Source organism: Orbicella franksi, chromosome 7, assembly GCF_964199315.1.
Source record: "Orbicella franksi chromosome 7, jaOrbFran1.1, whole genome shotgun sequence".
Lineage (NCBI taxonomy): Eukaryota > Metazoa > Cnidaria > Anthozoa > Scleractinia > Merulinidae > Orbicella > Orbicella franksi.
Window position 1 is genome coordinate 7,650,508 of NC_138151.1, and position 15,955 is coordinate 7,666,462.

The 15,955-nt window shown below is 41.0% G+C and overlaps 3 protein-coding genes across 3 annotated transcripts; 1 reads left to right on the forward strand and 2 right to left on the reverse strand.

Annotated features, from left to right (window-relative positions):
* Window positions 1–2,742: 2,742 nt before the first annotated feature.
* Window positions 2,743–9,767, forward strand: LOC145493330 (uncharacterized). Its single transcript, XM_081472774.1, has 3 exons — window positions 2,743–3,062; window positions 8,308–8,736; window positions 9,012–9,767. The coding sequence occupies exons 1-3, from the start codon at window positions 2,771–2,773 to the stop codon at window positions 9,671–9,673; spliced, it is 1,383 nt and encodes a 460-aa protein (XP_081328900.1). The 5' UTR covers window positions 2,743–2,770; the 3' UTR covers window positions 9,674–9,767.
* On the reverse strand, window positions 6,402–7,867 carry LOC145493374 (uncharacterized). The gene has a single exon (XM_081472834.1). It carries the CDS (start codon window positions 7,590–7,592, stop codon window positions 7,032–7,034), a length of 561 nt encoding a protein of 186 aa, XP_081328960.1. The 5' UTR covers window positions 7,593–7,867; the 3' UTR covers window positions 6,402–7,031.
* A 1,552-nt stretch (window positions 9,768–11,319) lies between the features above and the next one.
* Window positions 11,320–13,918, reverse strand: LOC145493553 (uncharacterized). Its single transcript, XM_081473052.1, has 2 exons — window positions 12,776–13,918; window positions 11,320–11,397 (listed from the first exon to the last, which is right to left on the reverse strand). Exons 1-2 carry the CDS (start codon window positions 13,916–13,918, stop codon window positions 11,320–11,322), a joined length of 1,221 nt encoding a protein of 406 aa, XP_081329178.1.
* Window positions 13,919–15,955: the final 2,037 nt, after the last annotated feature.

Sequence of the window (15,955 nt, forward strand, 5' to 3'; positions counted from 1 at the left end):
GAACTAACTACCCGTGATGTTTTCATAGCGTTCCCGGATCGGGAGCCGCCTGCTTACACAGGCTAGATTTTGCAACATTGATTTCAGGCTCTCTCTCCTTTGCCTCCCTTATCGTTGAGGAGAGAGAGACCCTCAGGGAGGCAAAGGAGAGAGAGACTGGGATCCAGCTACGATGGCTGGGTGATGCTTCATCAGTCCGGAATATCCCGATAAATTAGGACATCTGTGATGTCACGAAACTCACGTTTCAACCAATGAGAATGCGTGTTTTGATTGGAGTGTTGTGTTTCACAACAAACCAAGAGATTCAAGATGGCGGACAAAGAGAGTCGCGAATACTTTCCAATGCCATGAATGCGGGCCTTCAGGAGGTATATATTTATCTCGAATTGAGTTAAATACTGTCCAAATTATAAAATAAAAGGAAAGTTTGTGTTCGCGTTCCATGTCACAGACAATTCTTCCCAGATAACGATTATCCTCGGACCGAAGGAAGCACCACAGAACGTAATGCGGGCCACGTTTGACGAGCTGCTGTTATCATTCTTTGGAAAGAGACCGTACAATCGGTAAGCATCTGTACTCTGCCTTTTTCTAAGCACAGAAATGATCGATATGAGAATTGAGGCTTTCCTCCTATCTAGGGATTATTGGGCCGAAATCGACAGCACGCGCATATTCTTAAATGGCAGCAAAGATAAATTGTAGATGTCCAAAATGTTATACGTTTTGGCTAAATCGAGGAAATGAAATCATCATTAAAACAGAATTTTCAATAACGCATACGAGTGAGAAATTCCTGTTCTTTTATACAAAATAAACTAAGCTAGAAAAAATGTATCCACAATTTTAGTGTTGTCAAAAGCGGGGATAGTCAAAAATTCTGTTAATATATTCTTTGTAAATCTGAAATTTCTCCATTTTGGTATTTATTTCAAATATTTCTTGTATCTATTTGTTACTGTGCTAAAAGATATCATGTCTGATTTCCACATTTAAATTATGAAAACTTACATATAATTGCTGACTTTCACAAGCTATTTACCCAAAAATATCAAAATATAATTCCTGGACAGGTTGACAAGGGAGCATTCACAATCCATCCACATTTCCCAAGGTTTTATTATATATTTATTTAAAGTATACAAAACAAATTCAGTCTTGAAAGTGAAATCCATTTTATTTTATTCACTCTTTAGGTACTCTCGACCTTGAATTTGCCTCTTAGCAGAATGCAGGACCTGAAACAAATCACAAGCACTTAGAAGATTATTACATTGCTTACAGATGTCAATATTATTACAAATGTATTTCTCGTTTTAATATATGAATTTATTTTGAATGTAGTTACCGCATTAGTCTCACTAAATAAGAGATTGCCCTCAAGTGGTCTGATAACTCTTATGTTTTCTATTTTTTATTACATATTCTTAACCAAACTGATATGTTTCCTGTTCACAACCAATTAATGTTTTGCATTGGTTTCACAATTAGTAATGTTCAACACTCGACACTACATTCTAAACTCTCGTACCTTTTTAGTCTTTGCCTTCATAAAAATTATTTGCAAAAACATTACTTTCTGGTACATTCAAGCTTCATGGGGAGGTGGAAAGAATCATCATCTACCAGGAACAGCTGCAGTGTGTATAGTTTTTAAAAAATGCCAAAAAAAAAAGAGTGCAATGCACCCTACAAACCTTAACTTACATGTTTGCATGGCCCTCAACGTCTGGTAAATGAGCACAAACAATCTCTCTACCCTTTGTGCCATTCCTTGGGATACTGATAGCATCCATTTACAGGGAACCACTGCAGTACCCCTGGCCTGTCTGTTTCGCTGCCACGTCTGTGCTGTAGGTGGTTTTCAACAGGCTGCTGGCTCTCCAGTGATAAAACTGGGGTGCACATTCGGAGAATCCACCAAAACAGAGACCTCTCAAATTTGTTTAATTTCGTCCGCGTACTTAGCGACGTCTTATTTCCTGTCTTTTCCCTTTGTTTTTTCCCCAAAAATTCGGCAAAGTGCCTCGAGCAGTCGAGTATGCTCTTCCATGTACTTAAGAGAGAGAAATTGAAAACAACTGTCATAAAAATGAAGGAACGATGCATTACTCAAGCCTTATAACAACAGCGGTTCAGGTACGCTTGTAACGCCTCAAATTCAAAGAGAGTTTACAAAATATCGACGTTGTTTACAACCGTGTAATTTGGCATGATGGAACTTTAACAACACTAGAACCAGTAAAAAATATACACAGCTCAATGAAAAATACGTGAATACTAGAAAATAACGCGTACACTTTACTAACCTTAATATTTGGCCACAAAATCGCGTCTACATCGTCGCTTGACACCCAAAAAAACTCAATGATTAGAAGGCAGTCAACGTTCTCCCACTACCAAAATGGCCGCTTATTCTCCTTCTCAACGTTTGATCGGAAAAAGTCCTGGATAATGCTGGCCAGACTCTATGCGAGACTGGAAACAACATATTTTCTTGGTCCGCATAAAAGGTCCGCCATTTTCTCTGCTATCAATAGCTTCATGACGTCATGACTGTCCTAATTTATCGGGATATTCCGGACTGTTCATGGTTGATTGGCTTTCTCGGAATTATTGCGCACAATCCGCAGCTATTTACGAAGCCTTTTCTGAGAATAAAGGACTTCCGTTTTGAAATTCACGAAAGAAACTGCTTCAACCTTTTCAAGCAAAACGAGGCTGCCAAGAAAGATATAAAAACATTGTACTTTGACTAAACGAAACGATGGCACAGCCGCGCAAGTTTCATCTTTTTAACTGCGATAATGTTTACCAGCTAAGCATCGTCGAGGATTTGTTGATGGCAACAAAAGCGAGACTTGGTTTCGAATTCTCAGTAGAGAAGCATAGCTTCACTCTATCTGAAATGTCTGAGTTGAGTACGACGACCATTCCTGCAACGAAGATAGATTTTGCAATGTTTGTTGTCCATGCGCACGAATCTGTTCTACTCATCAACAATGATAACTTGGAACATGGATACGCCAAGGTTTACAGAGCTTTACTGCAAGCGACAGGTAATGTTAGACATTAGAACGATAATACTACTAAAACTCGATGGTCCAGGTACCAGGGTTTGCATGACATTGTGGCTATAAAATCAATGGAAGCAAAATTTGTAAGAAAATTAACTTGTATTTGGGGGTATTAAAGGTCTTACGCTTTAATAATAGTATACTGTTCGTGAGATTGACTTAATACTAAATATAAACTTTTCACCGTGCTCCAGCGTACAAGAAGTGGTTCATAGCGTACTTTGTTAATCATACGAAACCCAGATTGATCCGATTTTCGGACAAGAACAACCAATTCATGGTTTCTGAAACATACTAGCAAAAGTATGGCTCAGTGACATAACAACACAAGTTTGCGAGGCTTGCTCAACACAACAACTTTATTCTCTAAGCATCTTGGGTAATACAACAGCTTAACACAACTTCCGGTTACGAATATATTACACTGCTTTCCCCCAGATTTTCAGGATGCACTTATACCCAAGACAGTGATAACCTACAGTTACAGGTTAAGTTTAACAACTGGTTTTCTAATCCTTTGAGATCTTCGCAAAACTGTAGGTGGACTACTTACAACTAAAGGAGATACAACAGTATCCTCATTTTCAGGCAGATCTACATGTGGTTCAGAAGTACTATCGAGAGGATTCACATTATCATCATTTATTTTCTGACCACTTGATTCAGGCACCACGACATCTGGCTCACTGACATCATCTGGTACATTATCATGTGCTCTTATCATGTGATCAGTGTGCACATATCTGGTTTTGTGTCCTGTCCTAGCTACATAGGTTCTGGGCCCACAAACTTTAATTATAGTGCCTGGAATCCACTTATCAGTCTTAGAATTGGCCCTTGAGTTTCGTACCCGCACCCTGTCATTTCTTACAAAGGATCTTTCCCTCTTACATTTCAAATCCTTATACATTTTCTGTTTCTCTTGCTTATTCTCTACAACTTGTGCCAGATTAGGCTTAATCAGACTTAATCTTGTTCTTAGGCAACGCTTCACCATCAACTCAGCGGGGGTCACACCAGTTGTACTGTGAGGGGTTGTGCGATACCGAAATAGAAAATTAGCAAGTCTGTGTTTCATAGAGATGCCCTTTTTACCCTCAAGCACTTGTTTAACTAAAGCATCCTTAACAACTCTCACAGACCTCTCCGCTGCCCCATTAGATTGAGGGTGATAGGGTGGAACCAACGTGTGCTTGATGCCGTTTTTGCGCATGAATTCGGTAAATTCAATGGACGTAAACTGTGGTCCGTTGTCAGACACCACCTCTTCAGGTAAACCATGAGTAGCAAAAATTAAACGGAGCTCATCAATAGTCCGTTCAGTAGTTGTAGAGCTCATATGTTTCACTTCAATCCACTTTGAGTGGCTATCGATTACTACAAGGAAGTAATCATTACCCTTCTGACAGAAATCAATATGGATCCGTTGAAATGGTCTAGTTGGCCACTTCCATGGGATCAGGGGTGCACTGGGTGGGGCATTTCTAACATTTTGGCATACTGTACATACTCTCACTGCTTCCTCGATTTCCTGATCCATTTTTGGCCACCACATGCATGTACAAGCAATTGCTTTCATACCACATATACCAGGGTGTTCCCAATGCAACTGCCCCAGCATTTTGGCTCTAAAGATTGGTGGAATAATCACCCTAGAGCCCCAAAGGACACAGTCCTGTTCACAGGACAGCTCATTTCTTCTATTATGATAGGGTTTGAGGGTCTCATCAGGACACCCTTCTCGCCAACCTGACATCACAAATTGATGTACCTTACCAAGTACAGGATCTACAAGGGTTGCCTTTCCGATATCTTCTGCAGTGATTGGAAAACATCATCAATTACCCTCACACTGTAGACCACACCCTCACTTCCCACTGTGGAGTCCTCATGTGGTAGCCTTGAGAGAGCATCACAGTTGGCATGGTCTTCAGATCTTTTGTATTCAATCTCATAGTCATACGCCGAAAGTACTAGAGCCCACCTCTGCATTCGAGCTGCTGCTAGTCTGGGGATAGCGGATTTTGGATTGAAAATTGCCAACAACGGTTTGTGATCAGTGATCAGGGTAAATTTACGCCCATACAAAAACTGGTGAAATTTTTTTACACCAAAAACAATTGATAATGCTTCACGCTCAATTTGTGCATAGTTCTTTTCACTTGAACTCAGTGTCCGAGAGGCATAGGCTATTGGCCTCTCCTGGCCATCATCCATCACATGGCTAATAACTGCTCCAATTCCATAGCTGGACGCATCACAAGCAAGTCTCAGTTCACGGTCCCCATCATAATGCACCAACAGTGCATCACTGGTGAGACCTTGTTTACAAGCTTCGTATGCTTGCTGACACTCTTTTGTCCATGTCCACTGGACACCCTTTTTGAGGAGCTCATGTAATGGTGCTAGTGTGGTTGCTAAACCTGGAAGAAATGGGTGATAGTACTGGACCATGCCCAAAAAAGATCTCAACTCACTGACGTTTTGTGGTACTGGTGCCCTTTTTACAGCAGCCACTTTTTCCTCAACTGGATGCAAACCTTCAGCATCTATCTTCAAACCCAAATAGACAACTTCCCTCTTCAGAAATTCACACTTTGCCATCTTCAAATGCAGGTTATATTTATGCAACCTCTCCAATACCTCAGCCAGGATTTTGATATTCTCCTGCCAACTGACACCACCAATAAGAATGTCATCCTGCTTACACACACATTTTTCTACTCCTTGCAAAATCATATCCATTTTAGCTTGGAATATTTTAGTTGCTGATTTAACCCCATATGGTAATTTGGTGTAGGAATAGAGTCCCTTGTGTGTGCTAATTGTCAGGTACTCACGACTTGCTTTATCAACACTTAGCTGAACATATGCATGCGACAAATCAAGTTTGCTGAAAAATTTTGATCCCGAGAGGGCAGCATACAAGTCTTGTTGGGTGGGAAGGGGGTACTGCTCATCTTCAACAGCTGAGTTGATGGTTACTTTGTAGTCCCCACAAATTCTAACCGATTTGTCAGCCTTTGGCACAACTACTATTGGGCTTGCCCAGTCTGATCTGTCAGTTTTAACGATTACCCCATTTTTCTCTAACTTATCCAACTCCTTTTCGACTTCATCTTTTAGTGCATATGGAGCTCTACGTGGCTTAATAAATATGGGCTTTGCACCATCTTTCATGGTGATGTGTGCTTCCAACCCTTTCATGCCCTCATAGCTATCTTTGAACAACTCACTGTGTTTAACTAGTAATCCATCAAGTTGACTTTTGGCACTTTCCAACTCGGATCTTGTTAAACTAAATATTTCACCTCACTCAAGCCTTATCTGGTTTAACCAATTTCTTCCCAGCAAAGTAGGCTTCTTCTCATAATCAGCTACAATAATTGGCAATGTATATTCATGGCCCTTGTACACTACATCACACAGCATTTCACCACACACTGTAAGGGTTTTACCCGTATAGGTTTTCAATTCAACTTTTGACGGACGAAGTGGAAAATTACTGAATTTCTGAGAATGTGTGCTCTTACTCATTATTGAGTAATCAGCTGCAGTGTCTACTTCCATTGCACATGGTGAACCATTTATGGTCATTTCTACAGTATAACTTTTGTTGGTAGGATTATCTGTACCAACTGCATACATGGAATAAATACCTAGCTCATCATTATCATCACAACCTTCTGTGTTTGATTCTAAGACACTATGAACAGTACCTTTAGCTCCTGGTTGTTTTGTTTTCATGCCAGACTCAACATCTTTATTGCGACAAACTGATGCAAGGTGACCTACTTTGCTACATTTGTAGCATTTTGCTGACTTAAATTTACACTTAGGTGCAGCATGCTTACCACCACACCGGTAACATCAGGGTTCCTTAGTGTTTCCAGTTTCCAGTTTATTTACTATGCCTTGGCTGTCATCACTTGCACTGACAGGACGGAATTCTTAGGTGTTCTTCTCTGCCATTTCCATTGACTTTGCAATCTGGCACGCTTTCTCAAAAGAAAGATCCTCGGTGTTCAAAAGTTTATTCTGTATTTTGGGATTGTTCAATCCGCACACAAAACGGTCTCTCAGAGCTCGGTTGAGAAACTCTCCATAGTTACAATGAATCGATAACTTCTTCAAGGCCACAATAAAGTCACTGATGGATTCGTCTTGTTTTTGATAGAGAGTTCCAAAATGAAAACTCTCTGCTATCTCCAATGGCGCTGGATTGTAATGTTTCTCCAATGCTTTGACAATGTCCGCAGAAGGAGTGTCTTTTGGTTTCACTGGTGCCAGCAGATTGCTCAGGGTAGAATATGCTTCGGGTCCAATCTCAGTCAGAAAGATAGCACGTTTTCTATTTGCAACTGCGAGATTGGCTTCCTCTTTACCCTCGCCTGTTTCTTCTATGATATTATTTGCCATGAAGAACATTTCCATTCTTTCCACATAGGAACGAAAAGTCTCTCGCTCAGGGCTGAACTCGCCGACACGACCAAACAATCCAATTCCCGCCATTTTGATAGCACGTGCTCGAACTTTGATCAAGTTGCCTCGGTCGAAAACAAACCTTTTTCCTCACACAGAGAAAATCAAAACTTCACTGGATTTCTCATGCGTCTTCGTGCATGTAGAGTATCCCATCCTCGTCGCCAAAATGAAACATACTAGCAAAAGTATGGCTCAGTGACATAACAACACAAGTTGACGAGGCTTGCTCAACACAACAACTTTATTCTCTAAGCATCTTGGGTAATACAACAGCTTAACACAACTTCCGGTTACGAATATATTACAGTTTCAAAATGGTTTTTGATAAGCGAAGTGTCTTGTTTCAGGCTATTTTGACTTGGTTTAGTCGTACTAACACAGATATACGCAAGTGATCTAGTCTCAAACTTTTGCCACATTTCCAAGAAAACAATGACTGTTTTAAATTCAAACTTGCAAAAATATGTTAATTGTTCACCGTCGACGCCCAATAGATCTCATTGCAAAAGAGTAAGTGAATTTTTCTTTCTTTATTTTTTTGGCGAGAAGGGAGGGGGGGTGGGAGTGGGGAAGGAGGGGTAGGGACTAGGGGTTACGGACCTAGGGACCCTAAATCAATATTTTTTTTAGATCTTCTCTCTTCTTAGCTTTTTAGATCGCGGCGTGTGCCGAAAATTGAAATTCACTTGCTGTCGGAGCTGAAACAAAATCGATTCTTTAGATATTTTGTATTTTACCTTAGGAGGGAAGGTCATCGTGGTTATTGGAGGAGATGACAACTACAAAAACGAAGCCGAGGAAGAGCAGTCTGTCATCTCGCGCTGGACCAAGAGAAAAATTGCATATTCACAGTTCAGCGAGGAGTTCATGGATGGAAGAAAAAGCTTCGTCTTTTCTTGGAACAAAAATCACAGAGTGATTCACGAGGAAGCGCTGCTGCATTACTTTGATCCAAGCAAGAAAGGACAGAAATTTGAATATCAACCGCCACAAGGACCATCATCACAAACACCGCGGTCAGCGAGCTCTACCAAACTCGAGATAGAAGACGTGGAAGAGGGGTCTGCACAGCAACTAAGTTCAATGGTCTCTCGCGTTGAAATAAGCAATGAAATGGGCAACAGGGCAGGCGCCCGACCTAAGGAGTTCAATGCGTCAAGATCTCCTAAAGGTAAAAATGCATCATATTTGTCCACAGACACTATTTGAAGTGACCTTCAATGATTTGTTTGTTGTATTTCCCCAAGCCACGGGGCCAAGTTATAACTTTTAATATATCGAAACTGCCACATTTACCAACCATTTACTATTTAGCAAAGGTTCAGTTTCTGATTTCGACATGACCACCGTCCTAACCAACTTTCTAGAGTTTCTCAAAAAAGAAAAAAAAAAAAATGATCCGTGATGCTTCAGATTCAGCAGCTGTATCGTTTTCTATCCTTTCAGGTCAATCACAAATTGATCCCCTTCAAAGAAACCCTTTAGACCGGGAACCAGGACATGGGTTGAATACAAAAACTAAGAAGCAACCAGCTACGCAAGCCACAACAGCAATGAAGTCAAGAGATCCTCCTGCTAGAAGTATTATTGGGGAACCTGTGTTACTGAGGAGTTTACTTTTTAATGGAATAATATCTTATCAGTTAGCAGATCTTCAACTATGGGACCCCACATTTACGGTCCCGGATCACATTAATCAAGATCTGTTTCAACGGTATCACGACACGCCCGTGACTGGAGTAACAATCGTGCAAGGCATTGATGGCACACTTCGATGGTCCGTTGATCCAAAGTTGATTGAAGTCTCGAGGTCAAGGTATGAAGGAATACGGATCGCTGACAATGAAACTTTCATGTTAAAAACTCGTATCCTTTACGGACAGGTTTCCTTTCAAGAAAGTGATGTACACTTTAGATATGGAAATTGGCAAATACCTCAGTACATCGTTGAAAGTTTGAAAGAGGAATATTGTTTGACACCTTGTGGGGAACTCTACATCATTTCTGACGATAGAGAAAACTTACGACAGGTGGTAAAAGTTGGGACAATCAGTCGAGTGCGTTCTGCTGTAAGCACGCTTTCTGCTGTAAACAAACAGGGATTTTAAAAAGTTAATCAAGGCATTGTTAGAATTGCAAGTATTGTTCAAGTTTTGGCTTTGATCTGTTTATTAAATCTTTGTTGGAAGCGAATTCCTTAGTTAAGCACCATGGTACAAAAAACGTTTATTTCAAATATTCTGCCTTGAGTATTTTGAGTGCTAAATTCAAAATTTTTCATTCTCCTAGTACCTTTCCTGGTAGCGGGAAAGGAATTTGTGAAAATAACCTTCTGATTGAAATTTTAGAAGCCGTTTCCCAAAGCTATTTTTGATTTGTAGGTAATTTCGGTTAAGCGAGAATGTTTATTATAAACGAGTCGGTCCATTTTACTATTACTCAGTCAAATGGGAATTTTTGCGTATCCCTAGCACAAAATATGATAATAAACTTAACTAACCTTGTCTAGAATAAAAGAAGCAGTAATTTAGAAGAGTACATGTAATGAATGAACATCAGGAGAGAATAATCAATTTGCTGTTCGTTGCATCTGCTTTTCCTCACTGTTGTTTTGCATAAAAGCCTCTTTGCTGCATTTTCTGGGGGCGTTCAGTTACTTTCGAAAGTTTACGGTAGACTAAATATTGGAGCTTCATTGTTTAACGACTGAACAGGGAAGAGAGATTTTACTTTTTAAAAGAAATGGCAGCCAGAACCAAGTACTAGCAAGGGATGATTTAGTCTGCAAAGGAGCCAGGCCGGAGCTTATTCCGGTTTCCGTAGCATGAAGCGTCTAGAAGTATTTCTATTCCCCACTGGATGGTATGCTAGTCCATCGCAGGGCTACCCCCAGCATTAAGTTCGCCGGTACCCATTCAAACACCTAGGTGGGGAGAGGCACTGTGAGTTCTTGCCCAAGAACACAACGCAATGTCCCCGGCCAGCGCTCGAACCCGGACCGCTCGATGCGGAGACGAGCGCACTAACAATGAGGCCACCATGCCTACACGAGGGATGATTTTAGATGTGGGAGTCAATCCCCAAGATAGGCCCTATTACTAAAGTAATCCTTAGATGTCGAATTATTTCTAGATTATTCCCGGTTTTTAAAATCTCAGGAGGTTCTGAAAATAGCCAATCAGCCACAACATCACAAGATCCTGTGACTCGGAGTCTGCTCACGGCATAGCCAGGTATGTTGATTCTTCACGAAGACATCCATGCAACGCGCGCGGTTGCGGAAGAACCGGAAACCTCAAACGGCGAACCGCTGGAAGTCGCGTGACCAAGCCCTGCGATCACATTCGCAATTCCCAACGCGTGTTTTTAACGCCGAGATGTAGGTTTTGACGTAACTGATTCACTTGAACGTTTGTTATCCTGAATTTTTGTGTATGCCACGAACCAGTAAGGAAGTTATGTAAACAGGTCTTTTTAAATATGTGACGCGTTTTGTTGCCATTTTAAAATCAAACACTACTGATGTCTGGATTTTCGATATGGCGGCCTCTTCAAGTGAAATAATTCTTTTCTGTTTTTATAGCTAAACCGGTAGAGAACATAAACGTGAAACACCAACGCCCAAACTGAAACTGCCGTTTAAGGTTTACCGTTCACGCGAAAATCTTGGCTTCGTGCTAAATGTCCCTCATGTCTAAAAATAACTAAAGGAGGATTACCTTGGAAATTAGGCCTATATGGGGGATTAACTCTCTTACTCTTCATGCTTTCCTGGTATAGGATACTGGATCACTTTGCTCTCTGCTAATAAAGCCCTTGGCTTTAAAGTTGTCTGCAAAATTTAATCAGTTCATTTAATTGTTGGCTAACGGTTTTCAGCCTCGAGATAGCTGATAGAGGATTCGTGTTGATCAGTCAAAAAAGTCCAATTTGAGGGCAGTTACTCTACACACATCATGGTCGAACGATGTTAATTACAGGTTTTGCCGAGAAAAGGCCACAGAAAATTCGTGGAGGATCGTTATACCCAAAAGTTGCTACTAGAGGCTAGAGCAGCCTGCGGTGGTACTTAATTCTTTAGTTAACAATATAAACTGCGGGCGAACTATGTAGATTTTCTGAAATCTGAATTTATTGCAAGACCTTGCAACCTAGCGAAATTTATTACAATTTGGTGCTACTCAGAATTACATAGAAATATTCAATAGCGCACTGTCGGATTAAAGCTGGTTTCCATATGATTGCTAGGTTTGCTGTAATGAAGGTTCACTGATCGACGCGACGCAGCTCGAGTTCTTCATGTATCTCAACGATCCAGCTACGATCGTGGCGGAGTCATGGAACAGTTCAAAATATAAATATTAATTATTTAAAACTCGGAAAAGATGTACCTAGTTGTAGTTGTTGGAAAACATTATAGTCATTATAGTCTTGTAAGCAAACAAGCCAAAGTAGCCAAAAAACTGGTAAAAAGGAATTAAATGGTTGTCACTGGCTAAAAATATGGTTATCGGACGTTTCGGCCACTACTGTTGCCTTCTTCAGCAAAAGATGGAAAATGCAAATGTTAAACGGCGTCCTGCTAGAATATGTAAAAGATGTGTGATAAAACTAAATGAGCAATAGTCTCTAGAGTATTCTTAATGAGTGTAAAAATTCTTAATGCCATTGTACACGTTCGGTAGCGCTATGTGTTCGTTTATAGTGTTCCTGTCTCGCACGGAATGCCAAACTTCAAGAATTAGTCTTTGTTTCCATACTGATGATCTGTCGACAATTTCAACGTTCTCCAAATCTATTTGGTGACCGTTGAGCATATGGTGTTTGGCCAATAAAGATTTTTTGTCCAATGTTGCTATAGCCTTTGCGTGTTCTTTCATACGTGTTTTTAACGCGCGTGATGACTGACCAACATAAACACAGTCACAATCTTTACATTTGATCTTGTAAACAATGCCTCTGGAAGCCTCTTTCTCGATCTTGTCTTTAGGTCTTTTGAGTATGTTCGAGATGGTACGAATAGGTTTATGGGCGACCTTGATATTGAAACCTCGAAGAACGTTTGCGACTCTTTCGGAAAAACCTTTGGCGTAGGGGAGGATGACAAAACCACGATGGTCGGTATCATTCGTTTCTTGTTGTCTACTCCGTTGGCGGCCATTGTGAATGAAATTTGCAGGGTAGTTATTAGTGGTAAGGGCTTTCGTTACTCGTTTAGTTTCCCGTGAAACTTCCTCCTCCGTGGAAGGAATGTTCCTTGCGCGATCCATGAGAGTGCGCACGACCGAGTGTTTATGCTGAGGATGGTGGTGTGATTTGAAATCAAGGTAACAGTCGGTGTTAGTAGCTTTCCTGTAAACAGACACAGCGATCGAGCCATCTTCTTGTCTGGTTGTTTTTGTGTCGAGAAAGGCAATGGAACCTTCTGATTCTATCTCGATTGTAAATTTGATGTGAGAGTTGATGGAATTGAGATGTGAGTGGAATTCATCTACGTGCTCTCTTTTAACACATACGTGGCTGTCATCTACGTATCTAAACCACCATTTAGGAGGGTTAGGGGTCGATGAGAGAGCCATTTCTTCGACATGTTCCATGACGAGATTGGCCAAGATGGCGCTGACTGGGGATCCCATCGGACAACCGAAAATTTGTTGGTAATGGTTGCCTTGGAATATGAAGAAATTGTTGTCGAGGACAAACTGTAGAAGTGTCATGATATTTTGGATAGACAAGTTGGTTCTTTCCGGTAGTGATTGGTCAAAGTCCAGTCTCTCTTTAACCACTTCGATTGCTAGGTGGGTTGGAATGCAAGTAAACAGTGACACGACGTCAAAAGATACCAGAATCTCGTCGGGATCTACTGACAAGGTGCGGATCTTTTCGACGAAAGATGCACTGTTTTTGACTGTGTATTCATTACTCTGAAGTGGCGACAAGATGTTGGCGAGGTATTTGGATAGTTCATATGTGGGAGATCCAATGGCACTCATAATTGGTCTGATAGGGACGTTCTCCTTATGGATTTTAGGAAGGCCATAAAAAGACGCTGGTGTGGAATCGGTGCTGTGAAGTTTGTAATAGAGCTTCGGTTCCAGCTGTTTCTTGCTGCTGTCATGCGAGGCTGGCTGATCTTTAATTTGTAGGAGAAGTTGGTTGAGGGATTTTTCGGTGCTCGATGTTGGGTTCCTTCTTTTGTCTGTTATCTTGTGGTAGGTTTTGTCGTCGTTTAGAAAGTTGTTTATTTTGTCGGTGTAATCGTTGGTATTCATCACGACTACGGCTCGGCCCTTGTTGGCTGGTAAAATTGTGACCGACGTGTCTTTGGCGAGGTCTCTGAGGGCTTTTTCCATTTCATTGGTAATGTTGTTTCGTTGAGGAGGACGCCAACTGTTGATGGCGGAGGTGACCGAAGCTCTGATAAGGTCTTTCTCGGCGTGGTTAAAGAGAGACTGGACTTTGACCAATCACTACCGGAAAGAACCAACTTGTCTATCCAAAATATCATGACACTTCTACAGTTTGTCCTCGACAACAATTTCTTCATATTCCAAGGCAACCATTACCAACAAATTTTCGGTTGTCCGATGGGATCCCCAGTTAGCGCCATCTTGGCCAATCTCGTCATGGAACATGTCGAAGAAATGGCTCTCTCATCGACCCCTAACCCTCCTAAATGGTGGTTTAGATAGATAGATGACAGCCACGTATGTGTTAAAAGAGAGCACGTAGATGAATTCCACTCACATCTCAATTCCATCAACTCTCACATCAAATTTACAATCGAGATAGAATCAGAAGGTTCCATTGCCTTTCTCGACACAAAAACAACCAGACAAGAAGATGGCTCGATCGCTGTGTCTGTTTACAGGAAAGCTACTAACACCGACTGTTACCTTGATTTCAAATCACACCACCATCCTCAGCATAAACACTCGGTCGTGCGCACTCTCATGGATCGCGCAAGGAACAATCCTTCCACGGAGGAGGAAGTTTCACGGGAAACTAAACGAGTAACGAAAGCCCTTACCACTAATAACTACCCTGCAAATTTCATTCACAATGGCCGCCAACGGAGTAGACAACAAGAAACGAATGATACCGACCATCGTGGTTTTGTCATCCTCCCCTACGCCAAAGGTTTTTCCGAAAGAGTCGCAAACGTTCTTCGAGGTTTCAATATCAAGGTCGCCCATAAACCTATTCGTACCATCTCGAACATACTCAAAAGACCTAAAGACAAGATCGAGAAAGAGGCTTCCAGAGGCATTGTTTACAAGATCAAATGTAAAGATTGTGACTGTGTTTATGTTGGTCAGTCATCACGCGCGTTAAAAACACGTATGAAAGAACACGCAAAGGCTATAGCAACATTGGACAAAAAATCTTTATTGGCCAAACACCATATGCTCAACGGTCACCAAATAGATTTGGAGAACGTTGAAATTGTCGACAGATCATCAGTATGGAAACAAAGACTAATTCTTGAAGTTTGGCATTCCGTGCGAGACAGGAACACTATAAACGAACACATAGCGCTACCGAACGTGTACAATGGCATTAAGAATTTTTACACTCATTAAGAATACTCTAGAGACTATTGCTCATTTAGTTTTATCACACATCTTTTACATATTCTAGCAGGACGCCGTTTAACATTTGCATTTTCCATCTTTTGCTGAAGAAGGCAACAGTAGTGGCCGAAACGTCCGATAACCATATTTTTAGCCAGTGACAATCATTTAATTCCTTTTTACCAATTTTTAACATGCCTGGCTACACACCGAACATTTTCAAAAGTAGCCAATTTGAGAGTAACACTTAAAGGAAACTCATGCCAGCAGTTCCTCCATTTCAGCTATCAATTATTTAGTAATTTCTCAGCTATCAGTTAAAAATCCCTGCACCTCCCTGCTTACATGTAAAAATTTTGACCAATAGGCCAATTTGAGTATATGAAAATTCTAACTTGGCTCGGAGGCTTGGGGAATAAAACAAAAGAAATACGTTATTCATCCCTCAACCTCGCAAGCTTCAGAGCAGAGTGAGGTTAAAGTTTGATTACAGTGAAACCCCGCCTTACGACCACCTCGTTATTACGGCCACTTTATTCTGACCCGAAAAAAAGCTCAGTCAGTCGTTTTCTTATTTAAAAAAAACTCCTTTAATACGACCACCCCGTTAATGCGACCAATTTTTCATGGCCCGAAGGTGGTCGTATTAACGGGGGTTCCACTGTAGCTTATTCTCAACCGCCTATCAGGCCCTCCTAGCATACCTTTGTCATGTACCTGTAACTTGCGAAGTTGTTGTCTTTTTTATCATTTCCCAGCGCAGTAGGTTAATACGAAATAATTTACAATTCGTCAAGCATACAGATCTCTTTTCTC

Bases quoted from the DNA above. Each gene is read 5' to 3' on its own strand.
- LOC145493330 (XM_081472774.1), top strand. From the start codon at position 2,771: ATGGCACAGCCGCGCAAGTTTCATCTTTTTAACTGCGATAATGTTTAC. The intron at 3,063-8,307 runs GTAATGTTAGAC...ATTTTACCTTAG, and splicing joins AGCTTTACTGCAAGCGACAG to GAGGGAAGGTCATCGTGGTT. The intron at 8,737-9,011 runs GTAAAAATGCAT...CTATCCTTTCAG, and splicing joins TGCGTCAAGATCTCCTAAAG to GTCAATCACAAATTGATCCC.
- LOC145493553 (XM_081473052.1), bottom strand. From the start codon at position 13,918: ATGGAAAAAGCCCTCAGAGACCTCGCCAAAGACACGTCGGTCACAATT. The intron at 11,398-12,775 runs GTAACGAAAGCC...TAAATTTTGCAG, and splicing joins TTTCACGGGAAACTAAACGA to ACAACTTTAAAGCCAAGGGC.
- LOC145493374 (XM_081472834.1), bottom strand. From the start codon at position 7,592: ATGGCGGGAATTGGATTGTTTGGTCGTGTCGGCGAGTTCAGCCCTGAG.